Genomic DNA, 23,207 nt, shown 5'->3' with positions numbered 1-23,207 from the left:
TGGAGAAAATGGGCGCATCCTGGAGCAACTGATGCATCTATGTTGGTGCCGGTGGATGGAGCAGTGAGCGAAGCAGATGGGGCATGCTCACCAGCCCTGATGATACTCAGGCAGTCGTCCAGAGTGCGGCAGAAGCCTGATAGAATGAACCTGTGACTGAACCCTTCTCTCTTAATGCAGAAATGTCAAAGTAAATAAGGTCATTTAAAAATTTCTCCAAAGGAGTGGGGTGTGGTGATATACGCACAGACATATCTATCCATAATTGTGCATAGCTGTATCAATGTATATATTTGTATAAAGCAGTTCCACTGTATATAAACAATGACCAACATATGTAGGGACAGCTATAACCTCCCGCCAGCATGTGGAACCAGACCGGGCAGATGTGTAGAAGATTTTAGTTTAGACGGGCAGGCTTGGAGGGCCGAAGGGCCTGTTCCTGAGCTGTACTTTTCTTTGTTCTTTGTTCGTATATTAAATGATGGACAGCAGCCAGGCACTTGGTAGAAGGACGGACAAGACGACAGACATCAGAACCGGAGACGGAATCGTTTGTACTTAGTGATGCAGAGTTACCACAAAGAATATATGCTTGTAGCAACAATATCTTCACGGTCTATATGCACCATCATTATCGAGGAAGTAACAGAACACAACAACAGCCAGTCGCTCTTTTCCACAGCATTACTTTCTATTCTTCTATTTGTTATTTCAAATAAACCGGCTCATTAAGCAAATCTGGGAGAATTCGGAGCCGGGACTGTTCCAGAAATATTTTGTTCAAATGACAATGAAAGTGAAATGACAATCAGAAGGGAAAGAATCACTAACACATCAGGCATCTTTCAGGTGTTTTACTGCAATGAATACAACAGGCGTTTTGTTCAATTTTGCTGATTTTCAGCAATGACTCATTAGAATAACAAAGTACAGCCGACAGAGGTCTTTCTATCCAGCATATAAATACCAAACGGTGTGAAGCACTGAAACATTCAATTCCAAAACTAACGGTGAACTCAAAATGGGCAAGGCAAGGAGAACTCAGAGTTTATGTATAGAATTAGAATTTTTCTTTCAATGTATCTCCTGATTTGAGAAATTATTAATTTCAGGCTTTGTCTCTTTTCACAGATTATCTTTTACGAGGACAGGAACTTCCAGGGTCGGCACTATGAGTGCAGTAATGACTGTGCTGACCTGTCCCCTTACTTCAGCCGCTGTAACTCCATGCGTGTCATGAGTGACTGGTGGGTGATGTATGAGAAACCCAATTACATGGGATACCAGTATGTTCTGAGCAGGGGAGAATATCCTGACTACCAGCGCTGGATGGGATTCAATGACAATATCAGGTCATGTCGTACCTACCCATATGTAAGTTACCTTTGATGACTTTTATATATAACCGGGATGGATGAGTTGAAAATGATAAGTTATTGGGCCGTTGAGTTTGTCGGTATAGACTGAGGAAACCCTTCAGCTGTTTTTGCTAATGGGCAGCATGGTAGCACAAGTGATTAGCATTGTGGCTTCACAGCGCCAGGGTCCCAGGTTTGATTCCCTGCTGGGTCACTGTCTGTGCGGAGTCTGCACATTCTCCCCGTGTCTGCGTGGGTTTCCTCCGGGTGCTCCGGTTTCCTCCCACAGTCCAAAGACGTGCAGGTTAGGTGGATTGGCCATGCTAAATTGCCCTTAGTGACCAAAAAAGGTTAGGAGGAGTTATTGGGTTGTGGGGATAGGGTGGAAATGAGAGTTTGAGTGGGTCGGTGCAGACTCAACGGGCCGAATGGCCTCCTTCTGCACTGTATGTTCGATGTTGTGCAAGGAGCATCAAAATACTCTTATTTGGGAAATGGGAACAGATACTAATTATTGTCCTTCTATCTATAATTAATGAAGCTTTAAATATGAATGCCGTGGGATCAAAGATTTAATAGAATGTAATAATATCATTATAAATTGCTTCACGTCCAAAATGCAGACACATTAGAGGAAATTGGTTCAAGTTACTTAACAATATGGAGCTGAAAACATAGTTGTTAGAATGGACCAGTTTGAACGTAGAAGTATTATTTTCAGCAAGGCTGTAAAAGGAGGGTATTAGTAAAAGAGATTCAACTGAACTACAGTGTTTTAAATCTCAGTGAGATGGAAAGACTACACATCACAATGTGTAACAGAAGTGAACTTTCACATTCAGAAAAATCTCCCCCCGTTTGGACCAACTGGAATCCATCCTGAATTTACCTCACAAAAGATTTCAGCATTTTTCTGGAACCATTTGAAGGGGAGATTCAGAGGAAATTATTCAAAAGATAATGAACTCCATTGTTTAGAAATCAACTGCAACTCTTCATATCGTCCCTGCAGAACAGAAGGTCATTTTTCTAAATTCTCATCACAAATATGCTTTCATTTCTATTGCAGTACCGAGGTGGAAACTATAAGATGAGGATTTACGAGAGGCCTGACTTTGGAGGACAGATGATGGAATTCATGGATGACTGTCCATCTGTCTACGATCGTTTCCGTTACCGTGACATCCACTCCTCCCATGTGATGGACGGTTACTGGACCTTCTATGAACATCCCAACTACAGAGGCCGACAGTACTTCATGAGACCCGGTGAATACAAGAGATACAGTGACTGGGGTGGCTACAATTCAACTATCGGTTCTTTCAGACGCATGAGAGATTTCTAGACTGTCTTTACAAACCTGATTTACTTTGCTAACATTTACTTGAAAATAATAAAATGGCCTCTTATTGACAATCATGCTTTTCAATTATTTTGAATTTTTGTGTAGATCAATAGAAATCTCTTGTCCATATGCGTTCAATAATCCTTAGATAAGGGAAAGGGGCCAGAGGTCTGGAAATTTATAAATGTTTATCTCTGTGAAAATGAGCAGCTACAAGCTAGTCAGTTTCATCTTGATGAAGGGAAAATATTAGCTTACACAATCACTGGAGGCAGGAAGGGTCCCATAGGAATGGAAAGTGGCTCATGTAACACCGTTGTTTAAGAAGGGAGGGAGGCATAAGACGGTTAGCCTGACTTCAGTAATTGGTAAGATTTTAGAGTCCATTATTAAAGATGAGATCACGGAGTGCTTGAAAAAATAGGACTGAGTCAGCACGGCTTTGTCAAAGAGAGGTCATGTCTGACAAATCTGTTAGAGTTCTTTGAGGAGGTAACAAAGAAGTTGGACAAAGGAGAACCAGTGGACGTGATTTATTTAGATTTCCAGAAAGCATTTGACAAGGTGCCACACAGGACACTATTAAATAGGTTAAGAGCCCATGGCGTTGAAAGTAAGATATTGGCATGGACAGAGGATTGTCTGACAGGCATAAGGTCGAGAATGGGGATAATGGGGTCTTTTTCAGGATGGCAGCCGGTGACTAGTGGGTCAGAGGTCGGTGCTGGGACCACAACGTTTCACAATATACATTAATGATCTGGAAGATGGAACTGAAGACACTGTTGCTGGGTTTACAGATGATACAAAGATATGTAGAGGGACAGGTAGTATTGAGGAAGCAGGGGGGATGCTGCAGAAGGACATGGACAGGCTAGGAGAGTGGGCAAAGAAGTGGCAGATGGAATACAATATGGAGAAGTGTGAGGTTATGCTCTTTGGAAGGAGTAATGCAGGCATTGACTATTTTCTAAATGGGGAAATGCTTAGGAAATCAGAAACACAAAGGGACTTGGGAGTCCTTGTTCATGATTCTCCCAAGGTTAATGTGCAGGTACAGTCGGCAGATAGGAGCAATTCTGGACCCCGTATCTAAACAAGGATGTGCTGACCTTGGGAAGGGTCCAGAGGAGAGTCATATGAATGATCCCTGGAATCTTGTCATATGAGGAATAGTTGAGGACTCTGGGTCTGTACTCGTTGGAGTTTAGAAGAATGAGGGGGGATCATATTGAAACATACAGGATATTGCAAGGCCTGGATTGAATGGACGTGGAGAGGATCATAGAATTATAGAATTTACAGTGCAGAAAGGAGGCCATTCGGCCCATCGAGTCTGCACCGGCTCTTGGAAAGAGCACCCTACCCAAGGTCAACACCTCCACCCTATCCCATAACCCAGTAACCCCACCCAACACCAAGGGCAATTTTGGACACTAAGGGCAATTTATCATGGCCAATCCACCTAACCTGCACACATCTTTGGACTGTGGGAGGAAACCGGAGCACTCGGAGGAAACCCACGCACACACGGGGAGGATGTGCAGACTCCGCACAGACAGTGACCCAAGACGGAATCGAACCTGGGACCCTGGAGCTGTGAAGCAATTGTGCTATCCACAATGCTACCGTGCTGCCCACAAGAATGTTTCCACTTGCAGGAAAAACTAGAACCAGAGGACACAATCTCAGACAAAAGGAACTATCCTTTAAAAGAGAGATGAGGAGGAATTTCTTCAGCCAGAGGGTGGTGAATCTGTGGAACTCTTTGCTGCAGAAGGCTGTGGAGGCCAAATCACTGAATGTCATTAAGACAGAGATGGATAGGTTCTTGATTAATAAAGGGATCAGGGGTTATGGAGAGAAAGCAGGAGAATGGGGATGAGAGAAATATCAGCCATGATTGAATGGTGGAGCAGACGATGGGCTGAGTGGCCTAATTCTGCTCCTATGTCTTACACGATCCATACACCAGCTGATAATGTTGAGTGTTTAGGATCTGTAGACACTAATATTGTGCAGTGTTTAGGATCTGTATCCCCTGTTTGAGAGTGTGGAGTGTTTAGGATCTGTATGCACTGATAGTTTGGACTCTGTAGATTCTGTATACAATGCCTTATAGTGTATAGTGTTTACAATCTGTATACACAATCATCTCAGCTCCAGAACATCACTGAAGGAGTTCCTCAGGGTAGTGTCCTAGCCCCAACCATCTTCAACTGATTCATTAATGACCTTCCTTCCATCATAAGGTCAGAAGTTGGGATGTTTGCGGGTGAGTGCCCAATGTTCAGCACCATTCGTAACTCCTCAGATAATGAAACAATCCATGTCCAAATGCAGCAAGACCCGGACAATATCCAGGATTGGGTTGGCAAGTGGAAAATTACATTCCTGCCACACAGGTGCCGGGCAATCACCATCTCCTACAAGAAAGGATCTAATCATTGACATTCAATGGCATTACCATCGCTGAATCGCCCCCACAATCAACATCCTGGGGGTTACCATTGATCAGAAACTAAACTGAACTAGCCACGTTAATACTGTGGCTACCAGGGAAGGTCAAAGGCCAGGAATCCTACGGCAAGTAACTCACTTTCTGACCCCTCAAAGCCTGTCCACCGTCTACAAGGCACAAGTCGGAAGTGTTATGGAATACTCCCCACTTGTCTGGATGAGTGCAGCTCCAACAACACTCAAGAAGCTTAACACCAACTTGGACAAAGCAGCTCCCCCTTCCACAAACATTCAAACCCTCCACCATTGAACAATGGCAGCCGTGTGCGCCATCTATAAGGTGCACTGCCGTAACTCATCAAGGTTCCTTAGACAACACCTTCCAAACCCACGAACATTACCATCTAGGAGGACAAGAGCAGCAGATACCTGGGAATCCCACCACCTGGAGGTTCCTCTCCAAGTAACTCAACACCCTGACTTGGAAATATATCGCCGTTCCTTCACTATAACTGGGGCAAAATCCTGGAACTCCCTCCCTAACAGCATAGTGGGTGTACCTATACCTGAAGGACTGCAGCAGTTCAAGATAGCAACTCACCACCACCTTCTGGAGGGCAACTAGGGATGGGCAATAAATGCTTGCCTAACCAGCGACACCCACAACCCATAAATTAATAAAAAAATAACACTGATAGTGTGGAATGTTTAAGATCTGTACACACTGTCTGATAGTGTGGAGTGTTTAGAATCTGGATACACTGTCTGATAGTGTGGAGTGTTTAGGATCTGTATACACTGTCTGATAGTGTGGAGTGTTTAGGATCTGTATACACTGTCTGATAGTGTGGAGTGTTTAGGATCTGTATACACTGTCTGATAGTGTGGAGTATTTAGGGTCTAAATACACTGCCTAGACCATAGGACCATAAGACATAGGAGCAGAATAAGGCCATTCAGCCCATCGATTCTCCTCCGCCATTCAATGATATCTGATATGGATACCGTGGGCGGCATGGTAGCACAATGGTTAGCACTGTTGCTTCACAGTTCCAGGTTCGATTCCCCGTATGTGTCACTGTCTGTGCGGAGTCTGCACGTTCTCCCCATTAGCCCTGGTACGCGGTTGGCTTACACTTTTTCCATCTGCCTGCATGCTGAACAAGCTGGTTCACAATAAAAATGAGAGATCCTAGATGGTTGGAGGAATGCCCGACTTTAGAGCCCATTCAAAGTTTTGAGGATAGAGCTCTCCAGCTGGCCTGGGGGGGGGGAACTCGACCGCTCCTGCACCAAGGGTGAAGTGGGAGCCCAAAAATGAAGTGAGGACCCAATACACCACCATCCATCAGATCAAGCTAACATGAGTCTTGTCTCTTCTCTAGTTATGCTCCTGCCATGCACAAGTTACATCTTCCTTCTCTTGCACACACATCAGGGAGGTGCCCTGTACCTCCAGTAGTCAGAACACAGGAGTCCACTTCAGAACACAGCCCCGTTTAATTCTCGGAAGTAGAGATTGTAGAGGCATCACAGTTCTCATCCATAGCTTCCACTAATGCAGAGGCTAAAACCACAGAGGGATTTATTTCTGGAGTAGCCTAGGCGCCACAATCAGGTGAGAACATCATACCTTCACACCACAGCAGGCAGAGGCAGGGATGCCAGCACTCAGAGGATTGTTGGAGGCCAGGAATCTTCTGATGCCCAGTCAGCTGACGTGTCTCTGGACTTGGTCGTGCCTCAGTTGCTGCAGCCCCAGATGCTAAGCTGGGACCATCAATAAGGGATAGCAACTTCACTCCTCAGATTCAAAGTCAGAATGGAGGAATCCTGGCAGATCGTGCCAATATTCCAAGGCAGCCAGGTCAACACCGAGGTGGCAGACGCAGTGGAGACTGTAGTATAATGCCCCTTTGATAGGGCGACTTCCTGGAGTGTCATATGACCCAAACAGATAATGGGGCCGGATCATGTGACCCGTAGGGTTTCCCAGTTAGTTGGTGTCATAATATACACCAGTATATCATGGTGCAGAGACACACTGATGGACACACACAGGGACCAAGCAACAGGTACAAACACCGCAGCCAATCACCAGTTAGAATACACACACCATAAAGGCAGAGGGCACCACGGTTCCGGCTCATTCTGGGTGCTGCCTCTGAGTGTAACAAGAACTCATCCAGCCCAGCACAGACTTACAACATGTGCTGAGAGAATCAATTGGTTCGGACAAGGCTTAGGTCTGTAGTTTAAGTTAGCATCATTTAGACCCACAGTCATTGGGTGTTAGTTAGTTAGAAGTAGTTAATAAAATTGGGTTGAACGTTCATCAGTGTTGGAAGTGTCTGTTCATCTCTCAAGTCTACACTAGCCAACACTTCAGTTGGGAGTTTAGGAGTCTTACAGCAGGATAGGTTTTATCGCACTGTCTGTATATAGTTTCTTACTTTCATAAGCCTTCATTCATTACTCTACCTGGTGGCTACACATCTATCAGGATATTACAGACACCTTGGTGGGAGAGTTCTGTCCTGCACTGGTGGAGGTCATGAACTCTATGCCACAGGGCGTGCACTCCATGACACAGGTGCTTGGGGGCATCCGCGAGTGCCAACACCAGAGGACAATGAGGCTTCTCAACCTCACTCCAGCTGCCTCTCTGTACTAAGACGAATGTCAGGAACCCTCGAGAACCCAGAGTGAGGAGGCAAAGCTGGTGAGTACCCCAGAGTCATCCACCGAGGCGACTCCAGGAGTGCCAGCGATCTGACTCCCCTCTTCTTGCGACTGAATCACCAGCCCCACTGCAGGAAGAATAGCTCTGCCACACAACAGTACCCCAAAAGCAGGCAAAGGCCTTCCAGACCTCTGGCATTTAGAGGATGTCGGCCAAGGTCATCATGGACAACAGGGCATGGCAGGCAGCACGCTGCCTCCACCTCCACTGTGTGAGACTTAGTGGCAGGGTTAGAAAGGTTAAGAAAGTCTATTTGCACAGAATGGGCACGGGTGTTAGAGCGCAAGCACCTATGTAAATTAGCATCAAATTCTGGAAATAAAATAAATCACACTTTTTGCAGCCTCTCTGCAGTTCTCTATGTTCACATACGATTCCTTCCTGTAGTGTTGCTGAGACAACTGCATCCATGTTCCATTGCAAGGCTGGATGCTCAGTCTAGAATCTCCTCCATCTGATCACTGCAAGTCTGCCAGCTCATTGATTGGTGTCACATCAGAGTGAAAGAATGCATCAATCAAACCAGTGTCTTTTTGGTGATGAGAACATCTCCTACAATGTTCAGGGCCACTGTCACTCAACCTAGTCATTGTCAATGTCTGATATCTGCACCCAGCGACTAGACCCTTATGAAAACTGTGCCTTTGCCTTTCCGGTCTCTCTCTCTCTCTCTCCTGACTCTATCAAGATGGACAACAGGCTATGCAGCAGGAATTGCTACCATACAGAGGCAGGCTTCCATCAGGAACAGTGCTCTCTCCATTGCAAGAACCTCCTTGTGTGTCTCCATTGCTTTCATAAAAACACCACGCAACTCGTGGAATTGGGCCTTGATGACCTGTACCTCAGAGCTGAGATCCTCAGCCAGAACAACCCCTCCATTGGCAGCCATCATCCGTCGATGCACATCTCTCCATCATTGTTCAAAAACAACTGCACCACCAAAAGGCAGGTCGCCACCCCAATTCCTTCCAGTCGCCACAAACAAGCAAAGATTCCAACTCAGCTCCATCATGTAGGAACACCGACAAATAATTCTCAGGACACAACGTAAAGCAAGAAATTACAAAGAAAGCGTGCATCAGGATTAATTTGCAGATTAAAAAATGGGCAGAGCCAGAACTCGCGAAAATGCAACTGCTCCCATACTCACTTCACGTGACCTCTGCAACACCTCAATTTCAATAGCATCCTGTTTGTTTTTGAATGTCTACATGGCCTCACCCCTCCCTCTCTCTGTAATTCACTCCATCTCTACAACTGTCCAAGACATTTGTGCTCCTCCACTTCTGGCCCTTGCACTTTCCCAATTTGATCACTTGACATAAAAACATGGAAAATAGGAGGAGGCCATTCTCTCTTCAAGCCCGCTCCGCCATTCATTATGATCAAGTCTGCTCATCCAACGCAATAGTCGAATCCCACTTCCCACTCATATCCTTTGATCCCCTCCGCCCCAAGTGCTATATTTAACTGCCAAGTGCTATATTGAACTGACCGTTGGAATTGATGCCTGAATCTAAACTCCTAAGCTTACCCAGTCCAAAGTCACCAAGTCATGATGCATAATATGACCACACTGACAAAGGAACATAGAAACGTGGAGCAGGAGTAAGCAGTAAGGCAATTCGAGCCTGTTCCACCATTCAATATGATCATGGTTGATCCTCTATCTCACCACCATACTTGTGGACTGTCCCCAGACCCCTTTATACCTTTAGAGTCTAGAAATCTATCCATTTATTTCAAAAAATGGATGACCTGACTGGTCACCCTAACATGTGAATGGGAAAACACAAATCCAATTCACAGTGATTACCTCTGAGCTAACGCATCAGTACAAATGTATCATGGAGTCCAACCAACCCCCCCCCCCCTTAATGGATTGTTGCTTTTGACGCACACGGCTTGTTCCCCAGGTGTAGTATTACAATTATGGCACGTCGTTTTTAAAACAAAACAATGTTTATTCCATGAACTTAACTTAACCTTTTAAAATAAACATTGGATATCTTAACATCCATCACTTCAAAGATAACCCCGAAAATAATACACTACCCAATCCTGCAAACTGTTCTTTTAAACATCCAAAAGACTTCGGCACTTCAAAAATTGGAGCACAACAGGTTACATTCAATATATTTATAGTCTTTGGCATTGAAGAAATCACCAGACCAGCTCTTTTCCTTCCTGCAGCTCTCAGCAAAACACACGGACACTCCCAGCTGCTCTCTCAAACTGAAACTAAAAACTTCAAAATGGCCGAGCTGAAGCCCAGCTCCACCCACACTCTGACATCCATATTTTCTTAAAGGTACATTACTTAAACATCCATTTCTTAAAGGTACTCTCACATGACACTTACGACTCTTCATTATTCAACTGATGTGGTAAATATCGTTGTTTAAAATCCTTTCAATGGATGTGGTATTGTCGGCAAACCATTTATTTCTCATTCCTAATTATTCTTGAGAAGATGGTGGTAAACTGCCTTCTTGAACCGCTGCAGTGCACATGGTATAGGTACACACACAGTGCTGTTAGGAAGGCAGTTCTAGGACTTTGGCCCAGCCATACTACTTATACCGTTAGCGCAGTTCCTGCATCACCAACTGGCAAAACCTCTGGTCCATGGGCCAGAGACCATTGGTATTTCAGGTAATGCTCTCCCAATTTTGAATAACACAAAAAGACAGGAACGGTGTATCTAGAAGGGGAAGTCAAGGCTCATAGAATACCACAATCACAGGGTAACTCTTGAGCTAATCAATATGCTAAGGTGGAAGAGGAGCATGGGAAACCAGAAGGCGATCTAGTCCTTTACAGTAGGCATCAGTCATGGAGTATCCGACCACCAACTCTCCACCCCCTACACTATTGCACTGCACACCTTAAAAATTCACCATGGCTCTGCTGCCAGACCCCTGATTGGCAAGACAATGGGAAACCTCTTCCATAACCCCCAATATAACTCCATTCAGTCCTCATAAGTTTTGCTGTCACTTCCCAGTTGTGTGTTTGTCACCCAGTTATACGGAGGACCTCTTCTAAATGTTTCACTCAACACCTGTAGATAATCAAGGGTCCTTGGAAGCAATTTTCTCTAAAGTCATAGGATCAGTCTGGTGACATTCTAAATCTGAGAGTTGGTCAATATTTAATTTGCCTGCAGCATATTCCAGCTGCTAGCCTTAATGGAGCATTTTTAGTGTTGGTGCCTCAGTCAGACTCTCCTTAGACAACAATAGTAGCCCTAATTAGGAGCTGGTTTAGCACAGTAAGCTAAACAGCTGCAGAACAATGGCAGTAGTGCCGGTTCAATTCCCGTACCAGCCTCCCTGAACAGGTGCCAGAATGTGGCGATTAGGGGCTTTTCACATTAACTTCATTGAAGCCGACATGTGACAATAGGTAATTATTATTATTAATTACTATCATAATTTCAAGCTGCCTGAAGGTGTTAAACTAGATGCCGACAGGTTTACTATTCAAGTGCTGATTCGAAACAATGCTTTTGGAGCTGCATACGTGAATTTCTTGTACTCAACTCCACAGAAAGTGTGGAGAACTCTGCCGAGCACACAGCTATGTCTATGGCGGCACAGTAGCACACTGGTTAGCACTGTTGCTTCACACCTCCAGAATCCCAGGTTCAATTCCCGGTGTGGGTCACTGTCTGTGCGGAGTCTGCACGTTCTCCCCGTATCTGCGTGGGTTTCCTCCGGGTGCTCCGGTTTCCTCCCACAGTCCAAAGATGTGCAGGTTGGGTGGATTGGCCATGGTAAATTGTCCCGTAGTGTCCAAAAAAAGGTTAGGTAGGATTACTGGATTACAGAGATAGGGTGGAGGTGTGACCTTATGGAGGGAGCTCCTTCTAAGGGCCTGTGCAGGCTTGATGGGCCGAATGGCCTCTTTCTGCACTCTAAATTCTATGATAGAGTGCACAGCTTCTCAGAGCTAGCACTCGAGGTTCTGGTGAAGGTGTCAAGAGCAGGCACGATGTCAGTCACTGCCTCACCCTTTCACACTCTCCCGCAGCAACTGGTGATCATGGAATCCAGAATCACCGAATCCTTACAGTGCAGAAGGAGGCAATTTGGCCCTTCGAGTCATGCCCTGACCCTCTGAGAGAGCACCTGACCTAGGCCCACGCCCCACCCTATCCCCATATCCCCACCTATCCTTTTAGACACTAAGGGGCAATTTGGCATGACCAAGCCACGTAACCGGCACATCTTTGGAGTGGGAGGAAACTGGAGCAGACACGGGGAGAACGTACAACTCTACAGAGTCACCCAAGGCCAGAATCAAACCTGGACTCCTGGTGCTGTGAGGCAGCAGTGTTAACCTGCCACCTGCCACCTGTGCCACCTGCCTCATGACTGTGCTTCATTCCTTGTCCAGTACAGGGGGACCCCAACCAAGATGACAAAGTTCTTTCCCCTCATGACTCCTGACAAGTGTTTGATATGGTGGCCTAATAAACCTTTTTAAATGGATTTCAGAGAATAATCTGGAACGAATTAAATAAGAGTGTGAATGAAGTTTTGCCAGTGTGCCCAGAAATGTCTGCATTAAAAACAGAAAATGATGGAAATACTCAGCATCATATTTTGTATGAAACACGATTACTGCAGCTATCATAGCTGTCTGAATAAATAACTGAAGTAAAGAACATTAATATTGCTTGCTACGCATTTTTCTTACATCCAATTTTAGAATCAACATTTATTGCCTCCCGTTATTGTGCTCCCCCAGTTATAAAATGTGTGCAGCAGCAGAGACACGGAAACAGAATCCAAAATAGGAAACCAGTTCAGATTATGGCACATTTATTATGTTTCAGAATATTTCAACATGACAAAATCCAGGTTTCAACAAGCAATTAGAAATCCCTCATGCGTCTGAAAGATCCGATAGTTGAGTTGTAGCCGCCCCAGTCACTGTATCTCTTGTATTCACCGGGTCTCATGAAGTACTGTCGGCCTCTGTAGTTGGGATGTTCATAGAAGGTCCAGTAACCGTCCATCACATGGCAGGAGTGGATGTCACGGTAACGGAAACGATCGTAGACAGATGGGCAGTCATCCATGAATTCCATCATCTGTCCTCCAAAGTCAGGCCTCTCATAAATCCTCATTCTGTAGTTTCCACCTCGGTACTGTAATAGAAAGAAATGAGACATGTGGTAGGCAGGTAGAAATATATCTACACAACATTTAAAAAAAACATTGCAAAGGGTCATTTTATAATATCAGGAAATTCAGCTGCAACTTTGATGAAAATTCTCCACCCAAAGCATTAAACATGCTCAAAAGAAAATGCTGCAAATCTGCGATTAAAAACAGAAAGTGCTGGAAAAACCCAGCAGGTCTGGCAGCACCTTTGAAGAGAGAAACATTTTGATTCCAATGTGACTCTTCTTTGGAACTCCGAAACACTAACTCTGTTTCCCACTCCGCAGGTGCGGAACCTGCTGGATTCTTTTTGGCATGTTCTGCTTTTAGTAATCTTTCATTTCTGCTTGCAGATGTTACATAGAACATAGAACAGTACAGCACAGAACAGGCCCTTCGGCCCTCGATGTTGTGCCGAGCAATGATCACCCTACTCAAATCCATGTATCCACCCTATACCCGTAACCCAACAACCCCCCCCTTAACCTTACTTTTTAGGACACTACGGGCAATTTAGCATGGCCAATCCACCTAACCCGCACATCTTTGGACTGTGGGAGGAAACCGGAGCACCCGGAGGAAACCCACGCACACACGGGGAGGACATGCAGACTCCGCACAGACAGTGACCCAGCCGGAAACCGAACCTGGGACCCTGGAGCTGTGAAGCATTTATGCTAACCACCATGCTACCGTGCCTGTTGACAGACCTCGTGTGTATTTCCAGAATTTTCTCGTTGGTTATCAGTTGCTGGCAATTACAATTTGAAAGTTTCATCAATATTATCAAATATTCAATGAAAGTTCTTATTGTTAACAAGTATACACTAGAAGATTTGGGATCCAAAATCCCACTCTGGACTGCCCTACGGATTGGAAAAGGAAAATCGGATCTCTGAATACTGATTTGACATTCAGCAGTACTTGTATTTAATGGGAAGTTCAGGAAAGGAGTGGCTCACTGAGGCCCTGCAGCTTCTTTTGTTGCCATTCATGAGATCAAAGCTGATTAGTGAGCAAACTCCATGTACTCGGCAAGAGGGTGTATTTGACCAGTCTTCCAAACATCACCCAGAAAATCTTTGGACTTCTTCCCACACCTTCCTCCACAAATAGTGTCAGCTACATCTATGACAATGTTAAGGAGCTGAATATTTCCCTCACCTTTCCAGAACTTGTTTAATTCAGGGACTCTTTCATTCTAACTTTTATGGAAGATTAATGGAAATCCACCCTTGCTCCGACTGGTGTATCCTCCAGTTCCATCAATTTCCCATCAGGACGGCCCTGAAGGCAAACCCTAAATCCTGCAGTGTAGGCCAACTGTTGTAGCTACAACTTAGATTTGGCGTTAACATTTGGATAAATTAATTTTGATTTATTAAATAAACAACAGATATATAGACAATTACAAAAGTAAATCAGTTGCATTAATGTCTAACATGGCCATAAATGTATTCCTCACATGTGGGTAGGAGCGACATGATCTGATGTTGTCATTGAATCCCATCCAGCGCTGGTAGTCAGGATATTCTCCCCTGCTCAGAACATACTGGTATCCCATGTAATTGGGTTTCTCATACATCACCCACCAGTCACTCTCAACACGGATGGAGTTACAGCGGCTGAAGTAAGGGGACAGGTCAGCACAGTCACTGCTGCACTCATAGTGCCGACCCTGGAAGTTCCTGTCCTCATAAAAGATGACCTGTGAGGAAAGAAGATGAAATTAAATACTTGTATTTTCCAACCAATTATTGATAACGTGAAAAATACGAGAGTTAACCTTACCTTTCCCATTTTGAGCTCACTGTTGGAAAAGCAAGAGACTGACACATTATTGCTCTGGGTGTTCAGTATTTATATGTTTGAGAGGCCATTGCATAGACCTTTGTTATTTCAAACAATCTCAAGCGCACATCATCAAAAACAGACCAAGAATTGAAATGTGTCACAGAATACACCATTATTCAGAGCAGTAGATTGCGATTGGTTCTTCTTGTTTTGCTTTCATGTCATTTTGATTGTCCTGTAGTTAAAAAGGAAAACAAAGAATGAGACTAGAGCTATTCTCAAAGTGGAACAGACAAAAACGTTCAACTATTAACTCTGCTGTGCTGTTATAAACTGGACATTACTGGTTGTTTATGGTTTATTTTGCTTACAGGTATAAAATAGGTGTGTGCTTGTCACAAAGCGTTACATGTATACAAATACTTTCATGTTTTGGGGCTGCATAATCAGCTGATGATCATCACCTCATTCAAATTCTCCACTCCCTCATTTTTCACATCAGCTTTTTAAAAACGTTTTCAGCATTTGTTGCCCGTCCTTAATTGCCTTTGAACTGAACGACTTGCTTGGCCATTTCAGAGGTCAGTCAACATTTTCTGTGGCTCTGGAGTCACGTATAGGCCAGACTGAGTAAGGGTTAGCAGCTTTCCTTCCTTGAGGAGCATTAGTGAACCACATGGGTTTTTACAACAATCAATTATGGAGACCAGGGGAGGAATTACCTGGTCTCGCCAGTGACAGGAGTCATAGTGGGCGGGGGAACAACATTCGACGTGATGACAAAAGTCTGTTTTCCTCTGCCAGAGAAATAAGGGGCCCTTACTGTTTGTGTTATATATTAACAATTGGATATATACATGGGGAGCACGTTTGGGAAATTTGCAGATGACACAAAGATTAACCGAGTGGTGGGCAGTGTAGAGGATACCGATAATCCCAAAACTATATTATAGGTGGGTTGGTGGAGATGGGTGGTAAGGGGGAAAGGGGCAGATGGATTTTAACACAGAGAAGTGTGAGGTCATGCATTTAGGGAGGTCAAACGGTTATAGGAAGTAGACATTAAATGACAATATACTAAGAGGGGTAGATGAAGTAAGAGATCTTGGCGTACAAGTACACAGGTGCATAAAGGTAGCAATTCAAGTAGGGAAAGTTGTAAAGAAGGCACATGGAATGATTTCCTTCATTGGCAGAGGTACAGAAATTAAAAGTAAGGATATAATGTTGGAATTGTACAGAACACTGGTGAGGCCACAACTGGAGTAGTGTGTGCAGTTCTGGTCACCACATTATAAGAAGGACGTAATGTTGCCAGTTCTAGAAAAGTGTAGATAGGAGGAGAGATTGGATAGATTGGGGTTATTTTCCTTGAAACGAAAAAGACTAAGGGATGACTTCATTGAGATGTACAAAATTATGAGGGGAAGAGATAGGGTGGACAGAAAATTGTTCTCCTTGGTGGAGAATTCTAGAACCAGAGGGCACAGATTCAAGATAAATGGCAGAAGGTGTAGAGGGGACATGAGGAAGAGCCTTTTTGTGCAGAGGGTAGTGGTGTCTGGAATATGCTGCCCAAGTTGGTGGTAGAGGCAGAGATCCTAAACTCTTAAAAAGTATCTGGATCTGCACCTTAAATTTTGCCAGATACGGGTTATGGACTGGGTGCAGGGAGGTGGGATTAGAAAAGCCACCTGGGTATCATGGCTAGCATGGATAAGATGAACTGAATGGCCTCCTTCTGTACTGTAATGTTTCTATGATATCAAGTGGAACTTTCCGTCCAGGCTTTCATGGTTTGTGGGGTTTCATCCCTTTTCAACTCATGAATGCTGATTAAAAACCCAGCTCGCTGTAGTCACATTCACACTCCCAATCTAATTGCCCCACCAGCGGATAATGAGACAAGTCGATTCATGATTGGTTATGAATGGCAAACTGCTCTTCACACACCACCTTGAGGTTTGTACACGTAGGGCGGGATTCTTCAGAAACCGGCGGGGTGGGCAACTCCGGCACGAAGGAGTGGCGTGAACCACTCCGGGATCGGGCCGCCCCAAAGGTACGGAATCCTCCGCACCTTCAGGGGCTAGGCCGGCGCCGGAGTCATTTGCGCTGCGCTGGCTGGCACGGAAGGGGCTTGGCGCCATGCCAACCAGTGCCAAAGGGCCTGGCCGGCGCAAGTTGGACATGCGCGGGAGGACCAGCTTGTGCTGGCATCATCCCAACGCATGCACAGGGGGGGGTTCATCTCCGCACCGGCCATCGCGGACTGTTACAGCGGCTGGTGCGGAGGACTAGAGTGCCCCCATGGCACAGGCCTGCCCGCGGATCGGTGGGCTCCGATCGCGTGCCAGGCCATTGTGCGGGCATCCCGTGGGGCCAGATCGCCCCACGTCCCCCCGAAGACCCCAGAGGCCGCCCGTGGAGCCAGGTCCCGCCGGTAAGTACCTGTCGTAACATATGCCAGCGGGACCTGCCGAAAACATGCAGCCGCATGGCCCATCACGGGCCGGAGAATCGCCGGGGGGACTGCATCCGACGGCCGCCGACTGGCGTGGCACGATTCCCGCTCCCGCCAAATTCCTGGTGCCGGAGAATTCGGCAGCTGGCTGGGGCGGGATTCTCGCTGCGCTCCGGCGATTCTCCGACCCGGCCGGGGGGGTCGGAGAATCCCGCCCACAGTGTTCGCTGCCTTTCACCGCAGTGCTCCCGTGGCTGCTCTGACTACTGTCCAAGGCTGCGCTGGCAAGCCGCATGGGAAGGGAAGGGGTGGAAGGCAGACATTTAACTGGAGAACAGGAGGAAAGTGGTGGAGAGAGACACATGACTTTAGTATGGGGGCGATAAAAGCATGATGGGAGTTTAAGTGTGAGGCATATCCTGGGGCAGTGTTGGAGCCAGAATTTAAAGGCAGTGTACGCCAAGCTACAAGGCTATGCCTGACTGGGTCCAAGGAGGTGAAGACTCTGTTGGTGTTGTATTAGTCATGCACAGCATGGTGTGCAAGGAGTGATCAGTCCCTCACACATTTTGAGTTCTGAGGTTTGGTGGCTTTGTATTGGGTTACAGATGGCACTGTCGTGGTCAGGGGAGGAAACCAAGGCATGTAAATGGGGAATTAATAAGTAAGAGGGGGACATTCAATGGTCTCATGGAGGTCAGCCCTTTTTATTACTGTACAGACGGCGGCAGGATAGGAGAGATGAAGTTGACATGAGGCGTAGGGATATTGGCCGGGATTCTCCCCTACAGGTTCGAATTCTCCGCACCGTTAGGGGCTAGGCCCGCGCCGGAGTGGTTGGCGCCATGCCAACTAGCGCCAAAACTGGTGCCAAAGGCCTTTGGCGCTATGCCTCCCGGCGTCGGGGCTGGCTGAAAGGCCTTCGCCGGTCCGCGCATGCGCCAGTGCGTCAGCGGCTGCTGACGTGACCACCGGCGCATGCGCGGTGGAGGGGGTCTCTTCCGCCTGCGCCATGGTGGAGGCCGTGGCGGCGGCGGAAGAAAAAGAGTGCCCCCCACGGCACTAGCCTGCCCGCCGATTGGTGGGTCCCAATCGTGGGCCAGGCCACCGTGGGGGCAACCCCCGGGATCCGATCGCCCTGCGCCCCCCCCCCCCCCCAGGACCCCGGGGGGCTCGCTCGCGCTGCCAATCCTGGCGGCACCAGAGGTGCTCCAATTCCCATCGGCGGGATTGGCCTGTTAGCGGCGGGACTTCGGCCCATCGCGGGCTGGAGAATCGGCGCGGGGGGTCCGCCGACCGGTGCAGGAGGCACGCCGATCGGCGGGGCGTGATTCCCGCCCCCGCCAATTCCCGGGTGGCGGAGAATTCCGGCCACGGCGGGGGTGGGATTTACGCCGGCCCCGGGCGATTCCCCGACCCTGCGGGGTTCGGAGAATTCTGCCCATTGACAGAAAAAGGTTCAGGGAGCGGACAGTGATAGCAACAATGGCAGTAGCTCCAGGGTTAAAGGGATTGGAGGAATGGAAATGTGTACATGGTGAGCATCAAGGATGAGAGGAGAGATCTGTATGGTGACGAGGTGGGTTGGAGAGGGGCTGTTAGGATCTGGTCTCAGAATAGAATCAGAGCAGAACCATTTCACCAGTCGATGAAATTATACAGTTGAAAAATAACCTCAAAAAGAATCGGCAGGAGAGGGGCAGCACAGTAGCACAGTAGCACAGTGGTTAGCACTGTGGCTTCACAGCACCAGGGTCCCAGGTTCAATTCCCCGCTGGGTCACCGTCTGTGCAGAGTCTGCACGTTGTCTCCATACCTGCGTGTGTTTCCTGTGGATGCTCCGGTTTCCTCCCACAGTCCAAAGACATGCAGGTTAGTTGGATTGGACATACTAAATTGCCCTTAGTGGCCAAAAGGTTAGGAGGGGTTATTGGTCTACGGGGGTAGGGTGGATGTAAGGGCTTACAGAGGGCCGGTGCAGACTCGATGGGCTGAATGGCCTCCTTCTGCACTGTATGTTTTATGAATGTTTGACGGAGGAGGCAACTACTGCAATTTTGGGCAGATTGATAGAATTCCTATGGTGCAAGGTCATTCAGACTATTGAGTCTACAACAACACCCCCCCCCCAAAAGAGGGGCCATCACCCCCGCCCTAACCCCGCAACCATACGTAATCTTTGAACACCAAGGGCAAGTTAGCATGGCCAATCCACGTAACCTGCTTCCTGAGCAGCAACCATTTTATATTTTGTATCTTTTGAATTAACTATTAGGTTTATTTTGTATTTTAGGACCAGTTCTGAAACTGATATGACCAGACCTTCCAGTCTCCGGATCATCAGAGACCTCATAAGATACATGTTGGAATCCCTTGGGATTCCTGAAGCGCAGACTTAGTGGGGATTGCCTGGGAAGTCTGACTCTCTGGTGGGCAATTCCTCTCCTCCCCAGGACTCTCCGAAAAAGCCTCCAACTTTGAGTTAGGTTCGGAGACTTCGGACAGTTCCCTATAATAACCCAGGAAATGTTAGACAGAAAAATCCTAGCCTAATGCCTGAGTGCCTATACAACTGACACCCGTAACTGCTCCCTTGGATGCCTGATAGACCCCCTAACCTCAAGCCTCCCCACCAAACCTGATCTGATGTCACCACCTGATTCTGTCTCCTTGAACCCCTGACTCCACCCTGACTGCCGCAACTCTCCCTCACCTCCCCAACCTGAGCCAACCTCCCCACCCAAATCCACCCCCATCCCGTACGTATTACTCGACTTGATCCAACCTCACCATCTGACTGCCTTCCCAACCCAGTCTAACCTAACCTCACCACCCTACCCACCCACCAGCATTTCCAGATGCCCCCTGCTGTGGGAGTTTCTCACCTCTCAAACATAGCATTTCTCACTCCACAAATGACCAGACGACACTCAGGAATTTCACTTGAAGAAGTTCAAGAAGTTCATTCCAGCTGTAGCTAAGCATCCATTAGGTGGCTTTCCAGCTCCTCAATCATAGAAAATACAGAGAAATAATACCTTTGCTTATCCTCCAAGCAATTAACATATACCTATCTAAAGAACACATTTGTTTAGAAGTTATCTGTGTCCATTCACAACTATTAATTAGGATGCCGTAATGTATAACATATGTGTATAATTACCAATAATAATCGGGGCATGTATGTTTAATTATATTGACAAGCACATATTTGTTTCTAGTTGGCTAACAACTAGATATGAGTAAGATATATATATGCCTGAGCTGTGGTGTGCCACACTCCCCTTCCATTGTCTAGTGTTTTAGCTGGGAACACATGAGATGCAGCTGCATGATGATCAATTGAATCTTTGTGTGTGAGCTATGTGGCTCCTGCCTCCCTATAATTAATATAGCACTGGTTCTTGAGTTATATCTGTAGACTAACTGAGCTGAAGAAACTGGTTTCTCATCATTAGTTTTCTGTCTTTAAGAATTAAGATGCCAGCAAGCAGCAGATGCCCTCTGTGTGTGCCTGTGGCTTATCCTGTATGGTTTTTACCATTCTACCCAGATGCCACCCTACCTACCTGTCTCCTCATGCACCTGCTGCCCACACACTTGCCACTCTAACCACCAACCACCTGAACCACCTGCCAACCTACTCACCTACCACCTGACCCACCTCCCCCTACTACTTACCTCACCCATCCTATCCTCTTAACCAGCTACACATTCACCCATTCACTAACTCATACACAGTGACACTAAGACACCAATAAGCTGTTTAAATGTTGAAGCTTTTCAATGTGCTAGCGAAAATTTACCAGAATATTGCAGTTTGTGTCATAATAAGGGACCAAATCTTGACCGTCCCTGACAACCCAGCGCAACGAGGAAGCAGTTGAAGTGATAATAAACTTTGCATTTCCAGAGAAGGCAGAATCAGAATCCCATCCAGAAATACAGAGCTCGGGCATGACACAGAAAAATAGGAGGGGAATAGCAGTTCAAAACTGATTGACACACCTTGGATTATTCAGGTGATGCACCACAAAGTTATGGCTCCGCCACAGCGAAGCGCCCACAAAATAATATAGTGCACAAGAGGCCCTTTGGCCCATCGAGTCTGCTCCGATGCATGAAAAACACCTGACCTGCCTACCTAATTCCATTTGCCAGTACTTGGCCCAAAACCTTGAATGTTAAGTGCTCGTCCAGGTATTTTTTAAAGGATGTGAGGCAACCCGCCACAATCACCGTCCAAGGCACTGCTGTCCAGACTGTCACCACCCTCTGTTTTTCCTCACATCCCCCCCTAAACCTCCTCATTATGAACTTGTGTCCCCCTGTGACTGCCCCTTCAACTAAGGGGAACAGCTACTCACTATCCACCCTGTCCATGCCCCTCATAATCATAGAAGCATAGAATCATAGAAAGGTTACAGCACAGAAGGAGGCCATTCGGCCTATCTTGTCCATGTCAGCCAGGTGTCCTTTCTTATCCCACCTTCCTGCATAGCCCTGTAGCTTAGAGCACTTAAGATGCAGGTCCAGGTGGAACATAGAACATAGAAAATACAGCACAGAACAGACCCTTCGGCCCACGATGTTGTGCCAAACTTTTGTCCGAGATTATGAACAAATCAATCTACACCCCAGCATTCTACCGTAATCCATGTACCTATCCAATAGCCGCTTGAAGGTCTCGAATGTTTCTGGCTCAACTACTTCCACAGGCAGTGCATTCCATGCCCCACCACTCTCTGGGTAAAGAACCTACCTCTGACATCCCACCTATATCTTCCACCATTCACCTCAAATTTATGAACCCTTGCAATGGTTTGTTCCACCCGAGGAAAAAGTCTCTGACTGTCTACTCTATCTATTCTCCTGATCATCTTATAAACCTCTATCAAGTCGCCCCTCATCCTTCTCCGTTCTAATGAGAAAAGGCCTAGCACCCTCAACATTTCTTCATAAGACCTACTCTCCATTACAGGCAACATCCTGATAAATCTCCTTTGCACCTTTTCCAAAGCTTCCACATCCTTCCTAAAATGAGGTGACCAGAACTGCATACAGTACTCCAAATGTGGCCTTACCAAGGTTTTGTTCAGCTGCCTCATCACCTCATGGCTCTTAAATTTAATCCCTCTGCTAATGAACGCTATCACACCATAGGCCTTCTGCACAGCTCTATCCACTTTCAAAGATCTATGAACATAAACCCCAAGATCTCTCTGCTCCTCCACATTCCCAAGAACCATACCGTTAACCCTGTATTCCGCATCCATATTTGTCCTTCCAAAATGGACAACCTCAAACTTTTCAGGGTTAAACTCCATCTGCCACTTCTCAGCCCAGCTCTGCATCCTATCTATGTCTCTTTGCAGCCGACAACAGCCCTCCTCACTATCCACAACTCCACCAATCTTCGTATCGTCTGCAAATTTAGTGACCCACCCTTCAACTCCCTCATCCAAGTCATTAATGAAAATCACAAACAGCAGAGGACCCAGAACTGATACCTGCAGTATGCCACTGGTAACTGGGCTCCAGGCTGAATATTTGCCATCCACCACCACCCTCTGACTTCTATCGGTTAGCCAGTTGGTTATCCAACTGACAAAATTCCCCACTATCCCATGCCTCCTTACTTTCTGCATAAGCCTACCATGGGGAACCTTATCAAAGGCCTTACTAAAATCCAGGTACACTACATCCACTGCTTTACCTTTATCCACGTACTTGGTCACCTCCTCAAAGAATTCAGTAAGACTTGTGAGGCAAGACCTACCCTTCACAAATCCGTGCTGACTATCCCTAATCAAGCAGTGTCTTTCCAGATGCTTAGAAATCCTATCTCTCAGTACCCTTTCCA

General features: G+C 46.5%; 2 protein-coding genes across 2 annotated transcripts; one reads left to right on the top strand and one right to left on the bottom strand.

Moving 5' to 3' along the window:
- The first annotated feature begins 952 nt into the window (after positions 1 to 952).
- On the top strand, positions 953 to 2,777 carry LOC119962425 (gamma-crystallin S-1-like). The gene is made up of 3 exons (XM_038790381.1): positions 953 to 1,033; positions 1,135 to 1,377; positions 2,431 to 2,777. The coding sequence occupies exons 1-3, from the start codon at positions 1,025 to 1,027 to the stop codon at positions 2,704 to 2,706; spliced, it is 528 nt and encodes a 175-aa protein (XP_038646309.1). The 5' UTR covers positions 953 to 1,024; the 3' UTR covers positions 2,707 to 2,777.
- A 9,944-nt stretch (positions 2,778 to 12,721) lies between these two features.
- Positions 12,722 to 15,030, bottom strand: LOC119961465 (gamma-crystallin S-1-like). The gene is made up of 3 exons (XM_038788843.1): positions 14,878 to 15,030; positions 14,552 to 14,794; positions 12,722 to 13,070 (listed from the first exon to the last, which is right to left on the bottom strand). The coding sequence occupies exons 1-3, from the start codon at positions 14,884 to 14,886 to the stop codon at positions 12,795 to 12,797; spliced, it is 528 nt and encodes a 175-aa protein (XP_038644771.1). The 5' UTR covers positions 14,887 to 15,030; the 3' UTR covers positions 12,722 to 12,794.
- Positions 15,031 to 23,207: the final 8,177 nt, after the last annotated feature.

Source organism: Scyliorhinus canicula, chromosome 2 (assembly GCF_902713615.1).
Source record: "Scyliorhinus canicula chromosome 2, sScyCan1.1, whole genome shotgun sequence".
Classification (NCBI taxonomy): domain Eukaryota; kingdom Metazoa; phylum Chordata; class Chondrichthyes; order Carcharhiniformes; family Scyliorhinidae; genus Scyliorhinus; species Scyliorhinus canicula.
This window is presented reverse-complemented; position numbering and strand designations above follow the sequence as displayed.